Source organism: Eleutherodactylus coqui, chromosome 8 (genome assembly GCF_035609145.1).
Source record: "Eleutherodactylus coqui strain aEleCoq1 chromosome 8, aEleCoq1.hap1, whole genome shotgun sequence".
Taxonomy (NCBI): Eukaryota; Metazoa; Chordata; class Amphibia; order Anura; family Eleutherodactylidae; genus Eleutherodactylus; species Eleutherodactylus coqui.
Genome location: NC_089844.1, coordinates 174812892 through 174831748, shown reverse-complemented (window position 1 = coordinate 174831748; position 18857 = coordinate 174812892). Strand labels below are relative to the sequence as shown.

Here is an 18857-nt window from a genome sequence, read left to right as displayed (position 1 = left end):
AGCTAGAGACAGTACAACAGGGTGCTAGAGCCTCCATGCCCATCTGTATCACATCTTGTATCCAAGCTAGAGGCGGTACAACAGGGTGCTAGAGCCTCCATGCCAGCCTGTATCACATCTTGTATCCAAGCTAGGAGGTGGTACAACAGGGTACTAGAACCTCCATGCCTGCCTGTATCATATCTTGTATCCAGGCTAGAGGCGATACAACAGGGTACTAGAGCTTCCATGCCCCCCCCCCCCCCTTCTGTATCACGGATGGACGCAGAGACTTCTATAGGCATCCGCGTGTCAGACTTAAAGGGGTTGTCCCGCAGCAGCAAGTGGGTCTATACACTTCTGTATGGCCATAATAATGCACTTTGTAATATACATCGTGCATTAATTATGAGCCATACAGAAGTTATAAAAAGTTTTATACTTACCTGCTCCGTTGCTGGCGTCCTCGTCTCCATGGAGCCGACTAATTTTCGCCCTCCGATGGCCAAATTAGCCGCGCTTGCGCAGTCCGGGTCTTCTGCTCTCTTCAATGGAGCCGCTCGTTCAGAATGCCGGCTCCGTGTAGCTCCGCCCCGTCACGTGCCGATTCCAGCCAATCAGGAGGCTGGAATCGGCAATGGACCGCACAGAAGAGCTGCGGTCCACGGAGGGAGCAGACCCCGGCGGCCATCTTCAGCAGGTAAGTATGAAGACGCCGGACCGCCGGGATTCAGGTAAGCGCTGAGCGGTTTGTTTTTTTAACCCCTGCATCGGGGTTGTCTCGCGCCGAACGGGGGGGGGGGTTAAAAAAAAAAAAACCCGTTTCGGCGCGGGACAACCCCTTTAAGCTGCCGACGGGGCAACAAAGACAGCCGAAGGGCCACAGTACTCCATTGGGCGCTGCAGCCCCGTCATTTCAGCAATCCACTTGCCTGTCAGCATCCGGATCCCACAGGTCAAAACGTTTGATGTCACCCTAACATATCAAAAGTTTCAAAAAGTTACTCCATTTAGCTTTCAGAAAGAGCATCTCTGTAACCGCAGCGACCACATAATAAAGTGCACATGTGTACGGCCATAAAAACGAAAATGGCGCAATGGCATTTTTTAAATTTCATTCCATTTAAATCTTTTTAGTACATTACAAAAATCCAGCTCATCGAGCCAAAAACAAGTCGTCATCCGACCGCCGACAGAAGAATGAAAACGGTTATGGCTCAAAAATGCCTGGTGTTGAAGGGGTTAAGCTTTCCCTCGTGACTGCTCTGTTGATACGCTGTATACATAATGGGATGTGGATGATACATTATAGCGGGCGGGGATCATGAGGGGGGCTCCTCTCACAGGACAGGAAGCGCCCCTCCCCCGTGTGCAGGCTGGCTCCGCCCCCTGGAGGCTCTTTCTCTGGAAGCACATGGTGCAGGTGAGTGATTGCTCTCTGCAGGCACATTGCCTGTTGGTGCAGGTGGTGTGGAGGGTCTTACCTTGCAGGGGGGTCCACCAGCCGTCTAGTCCTGTTCTCGCAGTCCTCGCTGCTGCCGGCGCACTTCATGATTTGCTGCAGTTCTCTAAGTTATCTGTAAACTTTCCACTGACTGTTTTCGAGAAGTTGTTGCCCGCCAGGTCTCGTACACAAGAGCTTGCACTCTGCAGCAGAATGGCTTTATGCCAGCACATAACATGCTTAGAACCTTTCCAGATACCGGACTGAGTTACTTCATGACTTCTACTCCAGTCACATCCAGAGCTGCAGCCACTGCCCGTAGCTCGGATACACCCTGCAGCCAGACATGATTACACCACCGTCTGTATCTCAGCATCCAGCTGTGTGCAAACTGACAACTATGTGCAAATGTTTACTCTGAAGTCACTAATACTACCTGTCCTGAGACCGGATCACATAATAAGATTAGATACAGCAGCTCAGCTGACTATCACCAGTCAGGATTAGATACAGCAGCTCAGCTGACAGCATCATGAAAGGATTAGATACAGTGGCTTAGCATCACATTATGGACAGTGTTGAGATGTGGTTCTCTGTACCATAATAGGCCATCCTGACTGTGTTTTCCACCTTCTAGGGGTCCCTGATAAGTGACAATGGCGGTCCTGCACTTCTACCGCTCCTTCCAGGCGTCTGACGCTTCCCTGCGGTTGTCTGCGGCAGAGAGTATCCGGACTGTGCAGCGCGAGCTCTGCTACAACGTCAGCTGGACCGGTGAGGGATACACATGTGTAATGTCTGGGGCCCCCTCCTCCTCCATGGGTGTACCGTCTGGGGCCCCCTCCTCCTCCATGGGTGTACCGTCTGGGGCCCCCTCCTCCTCCATGGGTGTACCGTCTGGGGCCCCCTCCTCCTCCATGGGTGTACCGTCTGGGGCCCCCTCCTCCTCCATGGGTGTACCGTCTGGGGCCCCCTCCTCCTCCATGGGTGTACCGTCTGGGGCCCCCTCCTCCTCCATGGGTGTACCGTCTGGGGCCCCCTCCTCCTCCATGGGTGTACCGTCTGGGGCCCCCTCCTCCTCCATGGGTGTACCGTCTGGGGCCCCCTCCTCCTCCATGGGTGTACCGTCTGGGGCCCCCTCCTCCTCGGCGGGTGTACCGTCTGGGGCCCCCTCCTCCTCGGCGGGTGTACCGTCTGGGGCCCCCTCCTCCTCGGCGGGTGTACCGTCTGGGGCCCCCTCCTCCTCGGCGGGTGTACCGTCTGGGGCCCCCTCCTCCTCGGCGGGTGTACCGTCTGGGGCCCCCTCCTCCTCGGCGGGTGTACCGTCTGGGGCCCCCTCCTCCTCGGCGGGTGTACCGTCTGGGGCCCCCTCCTCCTCGGCGGGTGTACCGTCTGGGCCCCCCCCCCCCTCCTCCTCGGCGGGTGTACCGTCTGGGCCCCCCCCTCCTCCTCGGCGGGTGTACCGTCTGGGCCCCCCCCCCCCTCCTCCTCGGCGGGTGTAATGTCTGGGGCCTCCGCCTCGGCGGGTGTAATGTCTGGGGCCCCCTCCTCCGCCTCGGCGGGTGTAATGTCTGGGGCCCCCTCCTCCTCTTGTCTCGGTCCTGGCTGTCCTTGACACTATTTGCCCAGTGATGGGATCAGTAGTACTGTGCTCCAGGTCGTAGGTCACACGTACATCACATGATAACCTACTGATGGCAGCTCAGGTCTCGTCTCGTAGGTCACTGCTTGACTGCTTGTCTTCCATGGGTCAGTAAACAATCCCCCCTCCCCCCTTGCAGGTGACTCTCCGCCAACCTCAGAGCTGATGGACACCCTGCGTTGGCTCTTCAGCTGCCCCTTTGACCCCCAGAGCATTTCAGACACAACATTCCTTCACCCCGAGCCATCGGACCTGCTGGTGGAAGTCGGTCCAAGGTGAGTAGGAGGACCCCTGAGCGACTCGTCCAGCATCATGGCTTATTGGAGAATCTTCTGCTGACTGTCTCCTTCTAATTCTCATCTGCAGGTTGAACTTCTCCACAGCGTCCTCTACCAACGCCGTGTCCATCTGTCGCTCCATCGGTCTGGCCAACATCGACAGGATCGAATGTTCTAAACGATACCTGCTGAAGGTGCGAAGAGCTTCATATTCAAATGTCCCGTTTATGGCGTAGCGCCGCAGCGCTATCCTGCATAGTGTAACGTACATACGGAGAGCTGGCCTGCGCAGGGTAACGTGCATATGGAGAGCTGGCCTGCGCAGGGTAACGTGCATACGGAGAGCTGGCCTGCGCAGGGTAACGTGCATACGGAGAGCTGGCCTGCGCAGGGTAACGTGCATACGGAGAGCTGGCCTGCGCAGGGTAACGTGCATACGGAGAGCTGGCCTGCGCAGGGTAACGTGCATACGGAGAGCTGGCCCGCGCAGGGTAACGTGCATACGGAGAGCTGTCCTGCGCAGGGTAACGTGCATACGGAGAGCTGGCCTGCGCAGGGTAACGTGCATACGGAGAGCTGGCCCGCGCAGGGTAACGTGCATACGGAGAGCTGTCCTGCGCAGGGTAACGTGCATACGGAGAGCTGGCCTGCGCAGGGTAACGTGCATACGGAGAGCTGGCCTGCGCAGGGTAACGTGCATACGGAGAGCTGGCCTGCGCAGGGTAACGTGCATACGGAGAGCTGGCCTGCGCAGGGTAACGTGCATACGGAGAGCTGGCCTGCGCAGGGTAACGTGCATACGGAGAGCTGGCCTGCGCAGTGTTGGACTTCGCCTGACATCAGAGCTATGCAGGGAAATCTGAATGTTGGACGAGGTCCAACACTGAATAGGAAAGGGTTAAGAAGTGCCACTGGTTCATCATAATAGGCAGAAACACATGGCAGCACTCAGGACATTCAGATGGCCATGGGCTGCCATGCCACCCGAACAGCACCTCGGAAACTCATTGCAAGGGGGCTTTTAACAGCCATGATCAGTGTGGATGCTGATCGTGGCTCTTGCTGGCAGATGTCAACTGTCAGAGACACCGGCACCCACCTTGTATGGAGCGAACTCTGCTGCCGATCCCACTTCATACAAACCCTGCACACAGAGGGCATACATGTAGGGTGAAGGTGTTAAGAATGATCGGCGTGCCATAGCAGAGGGGTGACCAGGCAGATATCTCCTGACCATCTGTGTTAGTCTTCCTTCTGCCCAGCTGTGATCATCTTTGTTATGAGGAGACGTCTTGCATCATCACACAGAGAACCAGCTATTTGCTAATAGTCGAATATCTAAACCTTTCAGTTCCAGAAAGAGCCTGAGGAGAGCGAGAAGCAGAGACTCGTGTCCTCCCTCTACGATCGGATGACAGAGTGCATCTATGCAGAACCGGTGAGAAGTTTCCAGATCTCTGTGCATCCGGAGAACGTGTACGAGGTGGATGTGTTGGGACACGGGAGAGCCGCACTGGAAACCGCCAACACGGAGCTGGGTAGGTGGCTCCAAGCACAGCGGAGGATGCCCCGCTGCCTCTTACAGGTGTCTCCAAAGAAAGTTGATTCATCTTGTAAGCCTTGTATCTTCTACTCCAGTCTCATCCAGAGCTGCAATCGAATTCTGCCTGCTTGCTCCTTGAATCTGTCAGCGCTATGTTGATGGACACATCCCTAACAGTTTAGCCGAACCTTATAGCATCTCTCTAGTACATTGCATTATGGGAGATACTACTTATTCCACAATGCACTACAGCAGAGCTATCAGAAGTAGTCAAAAAGGTGCTGCTGCTTGAGTCAGCAGAATTGTCAATCAGCTTTGGATGTAACTAGAGTATAAATCATGATGGTGGTCATTGAGCATTTACAGAGTGATTGACTTTGCCTCCACCTGAGCTTCACGCACAGATACTCGCTGGCACGGTTCTTTATAGTCCTCCATCTCTTCCCCAGGTCTGGCTTTCGACTCCTGGGACCTGGATTATTATACCGCCCTTTTCCAACGTGTGGGCCGCAACCCAAGCAGCGTGGAGTGCTTTGACCTGGCTCAGTCCAACAGGTCTGTGTCTTGGACTTTGTGACTGTCCTCTCATGAGTGTTTTGTGGGTTTTGACCCTTTCTGCCTTGCAGTGAACACAGCCGCCATTGGTTCTTCAAGGGTAAGCTGGTGGTGGACGGGCAGGAGAAGCAGCACTCGCTGTTCGACCTGATCATGAAGACCCAGGTCACCAGCAACCAGAACAACGTCATCAAGTTCTGCGACAACAGCAGGTTAGTCTTGTCTCAATGTGATGAGTAGTCGGACTAAAGCGGACGTTCTCTAATGCTGTCTCTCCATCGTCTATGCAGTGCGGTCCAGGGCAAGGAAGTGACCAGCCTGATCCCCACCGATCCCTCCCGTCCTGGACCCTACACACTAACAGGCTCCACCCGGCATCTCATCTTCACGGCCGAGACACATAATTTTCCTACAGGTGAGCATTGACTTCTGCTCTGGACCACATAACTGTGGCCAATCCTTTTTATGATCTTCTTTCCTTCTCTCATAGGCGTAGCTCCATTTAGCGGCGCCACCACCGGCACCGGTGGTCGTATTCGCGATGTACAGAGCACAGGGAAGGGAGCTCATGTCATAGCGGGCACCGCTGGCTACTGTTTTGGGAATCTGCACATTCCAGGTAAGCAGGTGATGGAAGACTTGTATCTCCTATCCTTCATATCACACACCTCACAGCTCCTCCTGTCCACTTCCTGCAGGATATTCTCTTCCGTGGGAGGACGACTCGTACCAGTATCCGGTCCAGTTTGCCCGGCCTCTGGAGGTCGCCATCGAAGCCAGTAATGGAGCCTCGGATTATGGCAACAAATTTGGAGAGCCGGTACTGGCAGGTGAGGAGAGAACAAGCAGGGATGACTGTTTCCTTCCACCAAATCCAAATTTTGACGGCTTGCTCAATTTCAAGGATGATCTACGGTCTGGTGGATCGGGCACTATTGTTTACTCTGAGTGTCATTAATTATAGTAACTAGTACCTGTTTTTCTCAGGTTTTGCTCGTTCTTTCGGCCTTCGCCTGCCTTCCGGGGAGAGGAGAGAGTGGGTCAAGCCAATCATGTTCAGTGGAGGCATCGGTTCTATGGAAGACACTCATCGGACCAAAGAAACTCCAGAACCTGGTAAGACCCTTCCAAGATTCCATGGATGACACTGTGTGTGGTGGGTCAGTGGTAGGGGTGTAGATCTCAATGCCTGTCTTCCTCTTAGGGATGCACGTTGTGAAGATTGGCGGTCCCGTCTATAGGATCGGAGTGGGCGGAGGGGCTGCATCTTCCATTCAAGTAAGCAGTAATCATGAAGTGTATCAATTTGGTTATAAAGCTTGTATCGGATCGTTACTCAGTTCCCGGGGGATGTGCAGGTTCAGGGGGACAACGCCAGTGAACTGGACTTTGGTGCGGTACAACGAGGAGACGCGGAGATGGAACAGAAGATGAATAGAGTCGTCCGCGCCTGTGTGGAGCACAGGGAACGGAATCCAATCTGTAGCATTCACGACCAGGGGGCTGGTGGGAACGGTGAGACACTGATGACTCAGTTCTGTCCCTCGACTTTCTTACTGCTTCAGTCGTCTCACACACTTGTCCTCTGTGCAGGTAACGTACTTAAGGAGCTGAGCGAGCCTCAAGGTGCCGTCATCTATACCAAGAACTTCCAGGTAGGAATGTTTTGGGTCTTCTGGTTGCCCGATCTCCTGGATCAGATCCTCAGCACTTCCTTTTACTTTCTTGTGTCTTCCCCAGTTGGGAGACCCCACTTTGAGTGTCCTGGAGATTTGGGGTGCGGAGTACCAGGAGTCTAACGCTTTGCTCCTCCGCCCAGAAGATGCAGAATTCTTGCGCTCTGTGTGTCAGAGAGAAAGGTCCCCAGTAGACTTTGTCGGAAAAATCACTGGAGATGGCCGGGTAAGAACCTCCAGCACCTCGCTTTATGGATTGGGGTTGGATATTTGTAGCGTCCTGCTAAATTATGCCATATACCTAGGAATGCCAGAACCCGCCGCCTGCTCCTACGTGAAGTGTTTTTATAGGTTTCTTTAAAAATAGCCGACATCACAGCAGTCGGGACCCTGAATGCAATAAATTCTGTAGATTTACACCTTGTATTGTGTTTCTTGTGTTCCCCTGACTGTGTGTAAGTCTTCACGTTAGTTCTAGAGTTCTGTTCATTAACTAGGACACTCGGGATAAAGTGCTCCATAAAGGAGAAATTTGGGGACTTCTTCTGGTGGATGTGACCATTGATTCTTGTTGGACTTTTCCTGCACAGATCGTGTTAGTGAATGGAAGCGAGAATGATCCTATTCCTGATCGCAGAGACCGGAATCGTGTCCCGGTGCACCTGGAGCTGGAGTGGGTCCTGGGGAAGATGCCTCGTAAGGTAGAGATGCCCACCTCGGTACCGTACTTCCAGATGCCCAGTTCTGTGCCCCTCTCCTTACCTTGTTGTCTTTGTCTCCACTTCCGTAGGAGTTTGTGTTCAATCGCGTCACTCCCCAATTGAGGTCATTGACCCTCCCAGAAAACCTAAGCGTCCGCCAGGCACTGGAACGCGTCCTGAGATTACCATCTGTGGCCAGCAAACGATATCTGACAAACAAGGTGGGCCTCTTCTCAGGGGTGCCCATGATGGGACTTCTGGTGACTTTATGTATCTGCAGTAACATAGAGACTTTCATTGATCTGCAGGTGGATCGCTCGGTCACTGGTCTTGTCGCCCAGCAGCAGTGCGTCGGGCCGCTTCACACCCCATTGGCTGACGTAGCAGTCATCTCCCTTTCCTACACAGACAAAGTAGGTGGAGCTACCGCTATTGGGGAGCAGCCAATTAAAAGTCTCCTGGATCCGGCGGTGGGTGCCCGCATGGCAGTGGGCGAGGCTCTTACTAACCTGGTGTTCGCCTTGGTGACTGACCTGAAGGTAATCTTGTGAAATGCTGCAATGTTATAAAACAGACTGATGGTCTCCGGGACCACCTGCAGCAGAAAGTAGTCCTCCATGTGACTCCGTTGGCATGTTCAGCTGCTGGCTACTGCCCATTTGCCAGTTGCTCACTGTGAATGTATGCCAGCAGCCCCTTCATGTGGTCACTCATCTCCTTATCCTCTTTAGGATGTGAAGTGCAGCGGTAACTGGATGTGGGCTGCCAAACTTCCCGGTGAAGGTGCTGCGCTGTACGATGCGTGTGTGGCCATGTGCGATGTCTTGGCGCAGGTCGGTGTCGCTGTGGATGGAGGAAAGGACTCACTCAGCATGGCCGCACGAGTTGGAGCAGAGACTGTGAAGGCCCCAGGTGACAGCATGGTCCAGTGTCCTGGCGAGGCTCCTGTCTCTGTCCTTCTGTCTAATACTGTCTCTGCTTTCCAGGGTCTCTGGTCATCTCTGTATATGCCGTGTGTCCTGATATCACTGCCACCATCACACCGGACCTGAAGAACCCAGGGCAGAAGGGTAAGTGTCTCTGAGGCTGTGGAGCCGTGTGCAGAAGAGGACTTGGAATAATTCTATCTTCTCTTCAGGCATCCTTCTCTACGTGCCCCTCAGTCCCGGGAAGCATCGTCTGGGTGGTAGCGCCTTGGCCCAGTGCTTCTCCCAGCTTGGACAACATCCCCCCGACCTGGACGACCCCCAGACCCTGGTCTCCTGCTTCATGGTCACTCAGCAGCTCCTAAAAGGTGAGACTGAGGGAAAAACTCTTCTGTCCTCATCTGCAAAGTCCATCATATGGTGTCCCTGCATCTAATGTTAGAGGGCCTTCACAAGTCATTGGATTTACTAATCTCATCATTACATCTTATACTCCAGTCACATCCAGAGCTGCACTATCGATTCGGCTGCTTTGCTGTTAGCTCTCGGGTTGCAGACCCTTACAGCCCCCGAGCCGTGTGCAGAAACTGCATTGTGTGCAATGTTATATGTAGGCAATGACTGTGACTTCAACCACCATAATTATCAATGCTGCTTTGGATGTGACTGGAGTCACTGCTGACATACAGACCCTAATAGCTTACTAGATTTCATCATTACATTTTGGTACTTTGCATTTTTTTATACTTAAGACTATTGGACTATGTTTGGTGGAAACATTACATCTCCCAGAATGCACTGCAGCAGGACATGCTTTGTGTAGATAGTGAACCAGCAGGATGTATACTTGGATGTGAGCCCTGAGGAACTTACAGAAGGCCATCAGATCTGTGAATTAAAGTGACCCTCCGGTTTCTAGACAAAATTCTATGAATGGACATAGAGGAGGGTGAGGGGGTCTCTAATCTACCAGTTCCACTCAGTTTTCAGCCATCCAAGCTAGCCATAGCAATCTTCTGTCTACCTAATGTACACTGCCAATCAGAGCACTTGGGCCAGTCAGATCATGTGAGCAGCTCTGGCCAATCAGAGAGCAGGGTACAGTGCACTGTGAGGGATCAGGTAGTCTGAAGGTTGTGTTGGATATCGTGGAAGGCCGAAAACAGGATCTGGTACTGGTGAATCGGAGGGAAGGCAGAGAAGAAAAACCGTAGGTAATATACCAGCTGCCTCTTCTGGTCTTAGAACACAATTTTGTCCGGAAGCTGGAGGGTCAGTTTAAGTCGCGGACACAATGTAACTCTGAGTCTTGCAGTCTTCTCCTTTGATACTTCCACAACTGACCTCCTTCCGTCTTCTCGCCACCCTAGAGCATGTTCTGAGCGCGGGGCATGACGTCAGTGACGGAGGACTCATTACTTGTCTCCTGGAGATGGCGTTTGCTGGGAACTGCGGGCTGGATGTGGACTTCTCTTCCCCGGATGTACGCGGTGAGTCCGCGCTCTGCATCTCGCGAACATTTGATGATGTCCAGACGTCTTCACACCTTGTATCCCTTCTTGTTCTTCAGCTCTGGATCTGCTGTTCGCGGAGGAGTTGGGACTTGTGTTAGAAGTCCCTGAAGTGTCACATGAGCGGGTTATAGAGCGCTATCGGGCGTCCAGCCTCCAGTGTGTGAAGATAGGATGTACCCAGGGAAGGGGCCCGCGCTCTGTGGTAAGTGGCATCTCGAATTCGCCTTTTAACCCCTTAACACAGCATTTAAACTTTGTCCTGTACATTCAGGGTTTTTATGAAGAAGGATCGGGGCTGATTCCGCTCCATATAATGTGGATGCCGATTGTCTTTGACAGCTGACACCCGCCTGCAACAGCCGCGAGCTGCCTCAATGCTGATCGTTGCGGTTACCCTGTAACCAAGCTGTCTATTCTGACAGGACTATTTAAATGCCCCAATCGGTGCCATGAGACCCAGTGCCTCCTGAAGGCCCCCATGGCTGATTGCCTATCTAGCCTTGCGTGGGGCGTGGCTTTAAAGAATGCCTGTCAGAACGCGATATCATGCAATACTATAGTATTACATTATACTGCAGGAGAGATCAAATGATCACAAGTTCAAGGCCCCTGTTGGGACTAAAAACATTTAAAAATGAGTTAAAGCATTTTAATAAAATAAGTAATAAACATTTTTTTTAAATACCTTTGCCCATATTGTTAAAAAAATATAAATAAAAAAACGTGTTTGCTATCCCTATGCCCATAAAAGTTTGATCAATTACAGTAATGCATTATTAATCTTGCATGGTGAAAAGGGCCGCGTCCTTAAGGGGTTAAAGATACAGACTTGTGACACTGCTAATCTGGTTTTGGATCTTTTACATAAATCTGCATTTCCCCTTTAAGACACCTCCTCCCTCTTAAAGGAAACCTTTTATTTTTTTCGCTAGGTCAAGGTTCGTGTAAATGAGGAAGAGGTCCTGTGCGATGAAGTCGGGGCACTGAGAGCTTTGTGGGAGGAGACAAGTTTCCAGTTGGAAAGACTGCAGGCCAGCCCTAGCTGCGTATCACAGGAAGAGGCGGGGCTTGTTAAAAGGGAGGGACCAAACTACCAGCTGAAGTTCAACCCATCTGAAAAGCCTTCTCTGATGGCTCCAACAGGTACTGGAGTGAAGGGCAAGGATTATACAAGGAGGGCGCAGGGTGCTGGTATAACTGACCATATGTATCATCCTCACAGGCTCCACCCAGCCGCGTGTGGCTGTTGTACGGGAAGAGGGCAGTAATGGCGACAGAGAGATGGCGGCTGCGCTGCTGATGGCCGGGTTTGAAGTAATCTCATTCTCAATCCTTGATATTAAATCCTGTAATATCTTTTACTCAGTTCACATTAAAAGCTGCAGTAGAACGTCTGCTGGCTTCCTGTTAGCTCTCAGGAACGCCTCGCTTCCCTGCAGTGCATCATGGGATCTCAGCAGGCTGTTACCACATCAGTGGAGATAAACGGTACTGTTGGATTCAACATTAAGTGTATGCCATAACCATCAGCCTGTGTCCTCCTCTCCAGGTTTGGGATGTCACCATGGAAGACCTTCTGTCTGGAGGAACCACCCTGGACATATTCAAGGGCCTGATATTTGTTGGGGGATTCAGCTATGCGGATGTTCTAGGTTCTGCAAAAGGTAAGTGACCACAAGGATTAGAAGTATGGAACCCTATTAGTAATGTACATGTGGGCAGTATTATATTAGTTATATTCTTGTACATAGGGGGCAGTATAAGAGTAGTTATATCCTTGTACATAGGGGGTAGTATTATAGTAGTTATATTCTTGTACATAGGAGGCAGTATTATAGCAGTTATATTCTTGTACATAGGGGGCAGTATTATAGTAGTTATATTCTTGTACATAGGAGGCAGTATTATAGTAGTTATATTCTTGTACATAGGGGGCAGTATTATAGTAATTATATTTTTGTACATAGGGGGTAGTATTATAGTAGTTATATTCTTGTACATAGGAGGCAGTATTATAGTAGTTATATTCTTGTATGTAGGGGGCAGTATTATAGTAGTTATATTCTTGTACATAGGGGGCAGTATAATAGTAGTTATATTCTTGTACATGGGGGGCAGTATTATAGTAGTTATATTCTTGTACATAGGTATATTCTTGTATGTAGGGGGCAGTATTATAGTAGTTATATTCTTGTACATAGGGGGCAGTATAATAGTAGTTATATTCTTGTACATGGGGGGCAGTATTATAGTAGTTATATTCTTGTACATAGGGAGCAGTATTATAGTAGTTATATTCTTGTACATAGGAGCAGTATTATAGTAGTTCTTCTACATAGGGGGTAGTATTATAGTAGTTATATTCTTGTACATAGGGGGCAGTATTATAGTAGTTCTTCTACATAGGAGGCAGTATTATAGTAGTTATATTCTTGTACATGGGGGGCAGTATTATAGTAGTTATGTTCTTGTACATAGGAGGCAGTATTATAGTAGTTATATTCTTGTACATAGGGGGCAGTATTATAGTAGTTATATTCTTGTACATAGGAGGCAGTATTATAGTAGTTATATACTTGTACATAGGGATACAGTATTATAGTAGTTATATTCTTGTACATAGGAGGCAGTATTATAGTAGTTATATTCTTGTACATAGGAGGCAGTATTATAGTAGTTATATTCTTGTACATAGGAGGCAGTATTATAGTAGTTATATTCTTGTACACAGGGGGCAGTATTATAGTAGTTATATTCTTGTACATAGGGGGCAGTATTATAGCAGTTATATTCTTGTACGTAGGGGGCAGTATTGTAGTAGTTATATTCTTGTACATAGGAGCAGTATTGTTGTAGTTATATTCTTGTACATAGGAGGCAGTATTATAGTAGTTATATTCTTGTACATAGGGGGCAGTATTATAGTAATTATATTCTTCTACATAGGGAGCAGTATTATAGCAGTTATATTCTTGTACATAGGAGGCAGTATTATAGTAGTTATATTCTTGTACATAGGGGGCAGTATTATAGTAGTTATATTCTTGTACATAGGAGGCAGTATTATAGTAGTTATATACTTGTACATAGGGATACAGTATTATAGTAGTTATATTCTTGTACATAGGGGGCAGTATTATAGTAGTTATATTCTTGTACATAGGGGCAGTATTATAGTAGTTATATTCTTGTACATAGGAGGCAGTATTATAGTAGTTATATTCTTGTACACAGGGGGCAGTATTATAGTAGTTATATTCTTGTACATAGGGGGCAGTATTATAGCAGTTATATTCTTGTACGTAGGGGGCAGTATTGTAGTAGTTATATTCTTGTACATAGGAGCAGTATTGTTGTAGTTACATTTTTGAATGTAGAGTTTCTTGTTGTTTGGTCTCCTATATGATATCGTGTTTTTCTCTGTGCTGTAGGTTGGGCGGCATCGGTCATGTTCAACTCCGGTGTCCGTGAGCAGTTTGAAACTTTCCGCTGTCGCGCCGACACGTTCAGCCTGGGGATATGTAACGGCTGTCAGCTGATGGCGCTGCTGGGTTGGGTGGGAGCGGAGGGCGCAGCAGGTACAGGTGAGTGACCCGTATGATTGGTCATGGGCTGTATATTTTCTGCATCTATTCTATTCTTACTTCTTGTCCTTCCTGCAGTAGAACGTCCCACACAAGGAGTCCTGCTGAGCCACAACCTCTCTGGAAGGTTTGAGTCTCGCTTTGTGACTGTGACCATAGAAGATAGTCCATGTGTCCTGCTACAGGGAATGGCTGGATCGTCGCTCGGGGTGTGGGTCGCACATGGAGAAGGTAATTATCGCCTTTGCATGCCCTCTGGGTGTGATGACATAGAGGATGACATATACTAATAAACAAGGGATGCCGCACAATGCAACTTTTTTCGTACCCTGATGACTCAAGAGACTTCCTGATTGGTTCCTCGCTATCTCCTAGGTCTCATGAGATTCCGATCACAGAAGCTTCGCGATCATGTGACCTCCCGCCATCTGGCTCCTCTCCGCTACGTGAATGACCAGAATGTTCCCACGGAGGAGTACCCCATGAATCCCAATGGTTCACCTCTAGGCATTGCCGGTCTGTGCTCGGCGGATGGACGCCATCTGGCAATGATGCCCCACCCCGAGCGGTGCGTCCTGAAGTGGCAGTGGCCCTGGATGCCAGAGGACTGGAGGAGGAACCTAGACGTGTCTCCCTGGATGCGTCTCTTTCAAAATGGTTATAACTGGTGCCTGAAAAGTGCGCTGCAAGACTGATGAGCTGAGGGGGCAGAATCTTCAGCTTAATTTGATGATGACCCCTCCCACCAATTAATGACATCATTTTTTACAGAGGGAGGCGCCTTTTGCTGAACTGAGCCTGAATTGTATTATACTGATGACTATGTACATAAATTCCATTACTCATCCTGTACTGCTCCTTATTTATATTCTGTATTTTACTCCAGAGCTGCACTCACTATTCTGCTGGTGCATGACTGTGTACATACATTACTTATCCTGTACCGATCCTGAGTTACAGCCTGTATTATACTCCAGAGCTGCACTCACTATTCTGCTGGTGGCGTCACTATGTACATACATTACTTATCCTGTACTGATCCTGAGTTACATCCTGTATTATACTCCAGAGCTACACTCACTATTCTGCTGGTGGATGACTGTGTACATACATTACTTCTCCTGTACTGATCCTGAGTTACATCCTGTATTATACTCCAGAGCTGCATTCACTATTTTGCTGGTGGAGTCACTATGTACATACATTACTTATCCTGTACTCATCCTGGGTTACATTCTGTATTATACTCCAGAGCTGCACTCACTATTCTGCTGGTGGACTCCCCGTGTACATACATTACTTATCCTGTACTGATCCTCAGTTACATCCTGTATTATACTCCAAAGCTGCACTCACTATTCTGCTGGTGGAGTCACTGTGTACATACATTACTTATCCTGTACTGATCCTCAGTTACATCCTGTATTATACTCCAGAGCTGCACTCACTATTCTGCTGGTGGAGTCACTGTGTACATACATTACTTATCCTGTACTCATCCTGGGTTACATCCTGTATTATACTCCAGAGCTGCACTCATTACTCTCCAGCTGTACTGTCTACCCTGCTTGTTTAGTGTTTGTACATAGTATGCTAGGCTGGAAAAAGACACATGTCCATATAGTTCAGCCTGTTTACACCCCCATTCTTGTTGATCCAGAGAAAGGCAAAAAAAACACAGTGAGGCAGAAGCCAATTTACCCCCATTTTGGGGGAAAAATGCTTTCTGAATCCATAATGGCAGTCAGAATAATCCCTGGATGAACATTTGAGATCAACAACCCGCTGGTCATCTACTGTTTATATTCTGTAATATCATAGCACTCTAGAAAGACATCTAGTCCCCTCTTAAACTCCTCTAGGGATTTTGCCATCACCACATCCTCAGGCAGAGAGTTCCACAGTCTAACTGCTCTTACAGTAAAGAACCCTTTTCTGTGTTGGTGATGAAACCTGCTTTCTTCTAGATGTAGTGGATGTCCTCTTGTTACCGTCGCAGTCCTGGGTATAAACCGATCCTGGGAGAGATCCTTGTATCGTCCCCTCATGTATTTATACATAGTTATTTGATCAACCCTTAGCCGTCTTTTTTCTAGGGTGAATAATCCCAATTTGGATAGCCTCTCTGGGTATTCCGGTCCCGTCATTCGATGTAATAGTTTAGTTGCCCTTCTTTGAACCCCCACAAGCACTGAGATATTTTTCCTGAGCACCGGTGACTAGAATTGTACGCAGTATTCCATGTGAGGCCTGACAAGTGCCTTGTATAATGGAAGATAATGTTCTCGTCCCTCACCCCTATACCTCTTTTAATGCACCCCAAGACTTTACTAGCTTTTGCAGCAGCTGACTGGCATTGATTGCTCCAGTTAAGTCTAGTACCACTAGTACCCGCAGGTCTTTTTCCATATCCCTCTTCCCTAGTGGTACCCCATTTAGTGTATATTGGTGACATCCGTTTCTCCTGCCCATGTGCATAGTCTTACATTTATCCACATTGAACTTCATTTGCCATTTTTCTGCCCAAGCCCCCATCTTATCCAGGTCCGTTTGTAGCCGTACATTGTCCTCCGTTGTATTAAGTACCTTGTATAATTTTGTGTCATCTGCAAATATTGATATTTTGCTGTGCAGCCCCTCTATCAGGTTATTGATAAATATATTGAACAGAATGGGGCCTAATACTGAACCCTGTGGCACCCCGCTAGCAGCGGTGGCCCAATCAGAGTATGAACCATTTATTACCACCTTCTGCTTTCTATCATTGAGCCAGTTCTTTACCCACTTATACACGTTTTCACAGAATCCGAGCTGTCTCATTTTATATATCAGCCTATTATGTGGCACGGTGTCAAATGCTTTAGAGAAGTCCAGATATACGAGATCAATAGACTCTCCCAGGTCCAGCCTAGAAGCTGATCAGATTGGTCTGACATGATCGACCCCTCATGAACCCATGCTAATGAGGCGGTATACCGTTGTTCTCCTTGAGGTATTCCAGGATGGCGTCCCTCAGAAACTCCTCTAATATTTTTCCAATTATTGAAGTGAGACTTACCGGCCTGTAATTACCAGGCTCTCTTCTTGACCTCTTTTTGTATATTGGAACCACATTGGTAATGCACCAATCCAATGGTATAACCCCGGTCTCAATAGCGTCACTAAATATAAGAAATAGCAGTCTAACTATCATGTCACTTAGTTCCTTTAGAACCCTTGGATGTATTGCATCTGGACCTGGCGTTAGGCAGGTGATATTTAGTGGGGGGTTCACCTTATCCCCTTGCATCTCCATGTGATATTTGTTTTTCTCTCATGAATATAATTGAGAGAAAACTAATAGATTTGTTTTCCCTCCATCGTCTTCTATGGTTTCTCCTGCATTATTTGTTAAAGGGCCAGTGCTCTCCCTGCAAATCCTTTTACTGTTTATATAATTCAAAAATAGTTTAGGGTTATTTTTGCTCTCTTTGGCAATTGGTCTCTCTGCCTCCATCTTTTTCTTATATATATATATATATATATATATATATATATATTTTTTTTTTTTTCCTGTATGTTTTTAGCGCTTCTTCGCTGCAATTGTTTTTGTTAGTAATTTAAACCGTTTCTTTTTTTTTTCACTTACTGCCCCCCTTAGTCTTGTTGAGCCACATTGGTTTCATTCTATTCGTAGTTCTTTTATTTTTAAGCCTGGGTTCACACTGGGCGTATTCTCATCGGAAATCCCGCGGTTTGGCCGCAGCCGAAACCGCGAGATTTCCGACAGGAGAACCGCCGCAGAAAAACCTGCGGCAGCTTTGAAGCGGCCCGGCCGCTCGCTTTTCTGCCGCGGCCGGCGCTCCCATAGAGGAGAGCGCGGCCGCGGCGGAAAGAAAAAAAGAATGGACATGCTGCATATTCTGAAACCGCGGTTTCAGCCGGACTTACCGCAGCGGATTGGCCGTCCCGTGTGGACGAGATTTCTGAGAAATCTCGTCCACATGGCTGGCTAATCCCGAGATTAGCGGCCGCGGGCGGATGTGCCGCGGCAAAATTCTGCACGGAATTGCCGCAGCAAATCCGCCCTGTGTGAACCCAGCCTAAAGGGTATGAACTGTTCACATGATGTAATTAGGATGTTTTTAAACTTCTCTCATTTGTCACCTGTACTGTTATTTTTGAGGACATTGTCCCATTTAATGCTACCGAGAGTAAGTCTGAGCTGATCAAATTTTGCTTTACTAATGTTTAGTTTTTCTGTCGCTCCCTGATGAGGCTTCCTACTGAATGACAGTTGGAAAAAAATTATAATGTGGTTATTTCTCAAGTGTCCATCAACCTGCACCCCCATGATTCTTTCCGATCTGTTGATTAATAATAAGTCCAGAATGGCCCTCCCTCTAGTTGGCTCCCCCACAAGTTGGGTAAGGAAGTTGTCTTTAATTGTTCTCAAGAACTGATCACCCTTTTGAGATTTGCAGGTCTTGTTATCCCATATTATATTTCGATAATCAAAGTCCCCCATAATAATCACTTAAGTCTGGTTGACACCTCTTCTATTTGTCTTAGTAATACATTTTCAGTTTCTTCTGTCCTTTTTCATGGCCTATAGAAAACTCCTATCAGGATTTTTAGCCATTGCTTCCTGTATTTCTACCCATCTCCTGCATCTATATTTGCCCGTAGCCTCGGCATTAAATTGGAGTAAACATACAGACATGCCCCTCTCCTTTCTTGTTCCCGTTGTTTCTTCTGAAGAGTTTGTAACACTGTAAATTCATCCCCCCAGTTGCTTTCTTCATCAAGCCATGTTTTCGTTATTCCTACTATATCGTAGTTTTCTTCAGACGTTCTCGTTTCAAGCTCACCTACTTTACTGATCAGACTTCTTGCATATTTTGCTATACTGTTTATATGGTTGTGGTTATTTATATTTATTATGCTGCTTATGGTCCTTTTAGCTGTTCTCTCACTAGAACTCTGTCTACATGGTCTTCCCCCCTATATCGTTTGTTGCTCTCCTCCCGATCCCT

The 18857-nt window shown here is 48.4% G+C and overlaps 1 protein-coding gene across 2 annotated transcripts; it reads left to right on the top strand.

The window, feature by feature from the left end:
* The first annotated feature begins 1306 nt into the window (after nucleotides 1-1306).
* On the top strand, nucleotides 1307-14692 carry PFAS (phosphoribosylformylglycinamidine synthase). Of its 2 annotated transcripts, none has more exons than XM_066577023.1 (29): nucleotides 1307-1402; nucleotides 2061-2197; nucleotides 3205-3340; nucleotides 3432-3537; nucleotides 4695-4881; nucleotides 5336-5441; nucleotides 5513-5653; nucleotides 5732-5856; nucleotides 5932-6060; nucleotides 6140-6271; nucleotides 6429-6557; nucleotides 6646-6719; nucleotides 6800-6956; nucleotides 7035-7096; nucleotides 7182-7343; nucleotides 7708-7818; nucleotides 7908-8039; nucleotides 8127-8357; nucleotides 8550-8730; nucleotides 8805-8888; nucleotides 8957-9112; nucleotides 10115-10234; nucleotides 10315-10460; nucleotides 11191-11401; nucleotides 11481-11572; nucleotides 11808-11922; nucleotides 13690-13842; nucleotides 13924-14073; nucleotides 14218-14692. In XM_066577023.1, the coding sequence occupies exons 2-29, from the start codon at nucleotides 2080-2082 to the stop codon at nucleotides 14535-14537; spliced, it is 3966 nt and encodes a 1321-aa protein (XP_066433120.1). In that variant the 5' UTR covers nucleotides 1307-1402; nucleotides 2061-2079; the 3' UTR covers nucleotides 14538-14692. The 2 variants fall into 2 exon arrangements, with proteins under 2 accessions (XP_066433120.1, XP_066433119.1); XM_066577022.1 differs by having other exon boundaries at nucleotides 13921-14073.
* Nucleotides 14693-18857: the final 4165 nt, after the last annotated feature.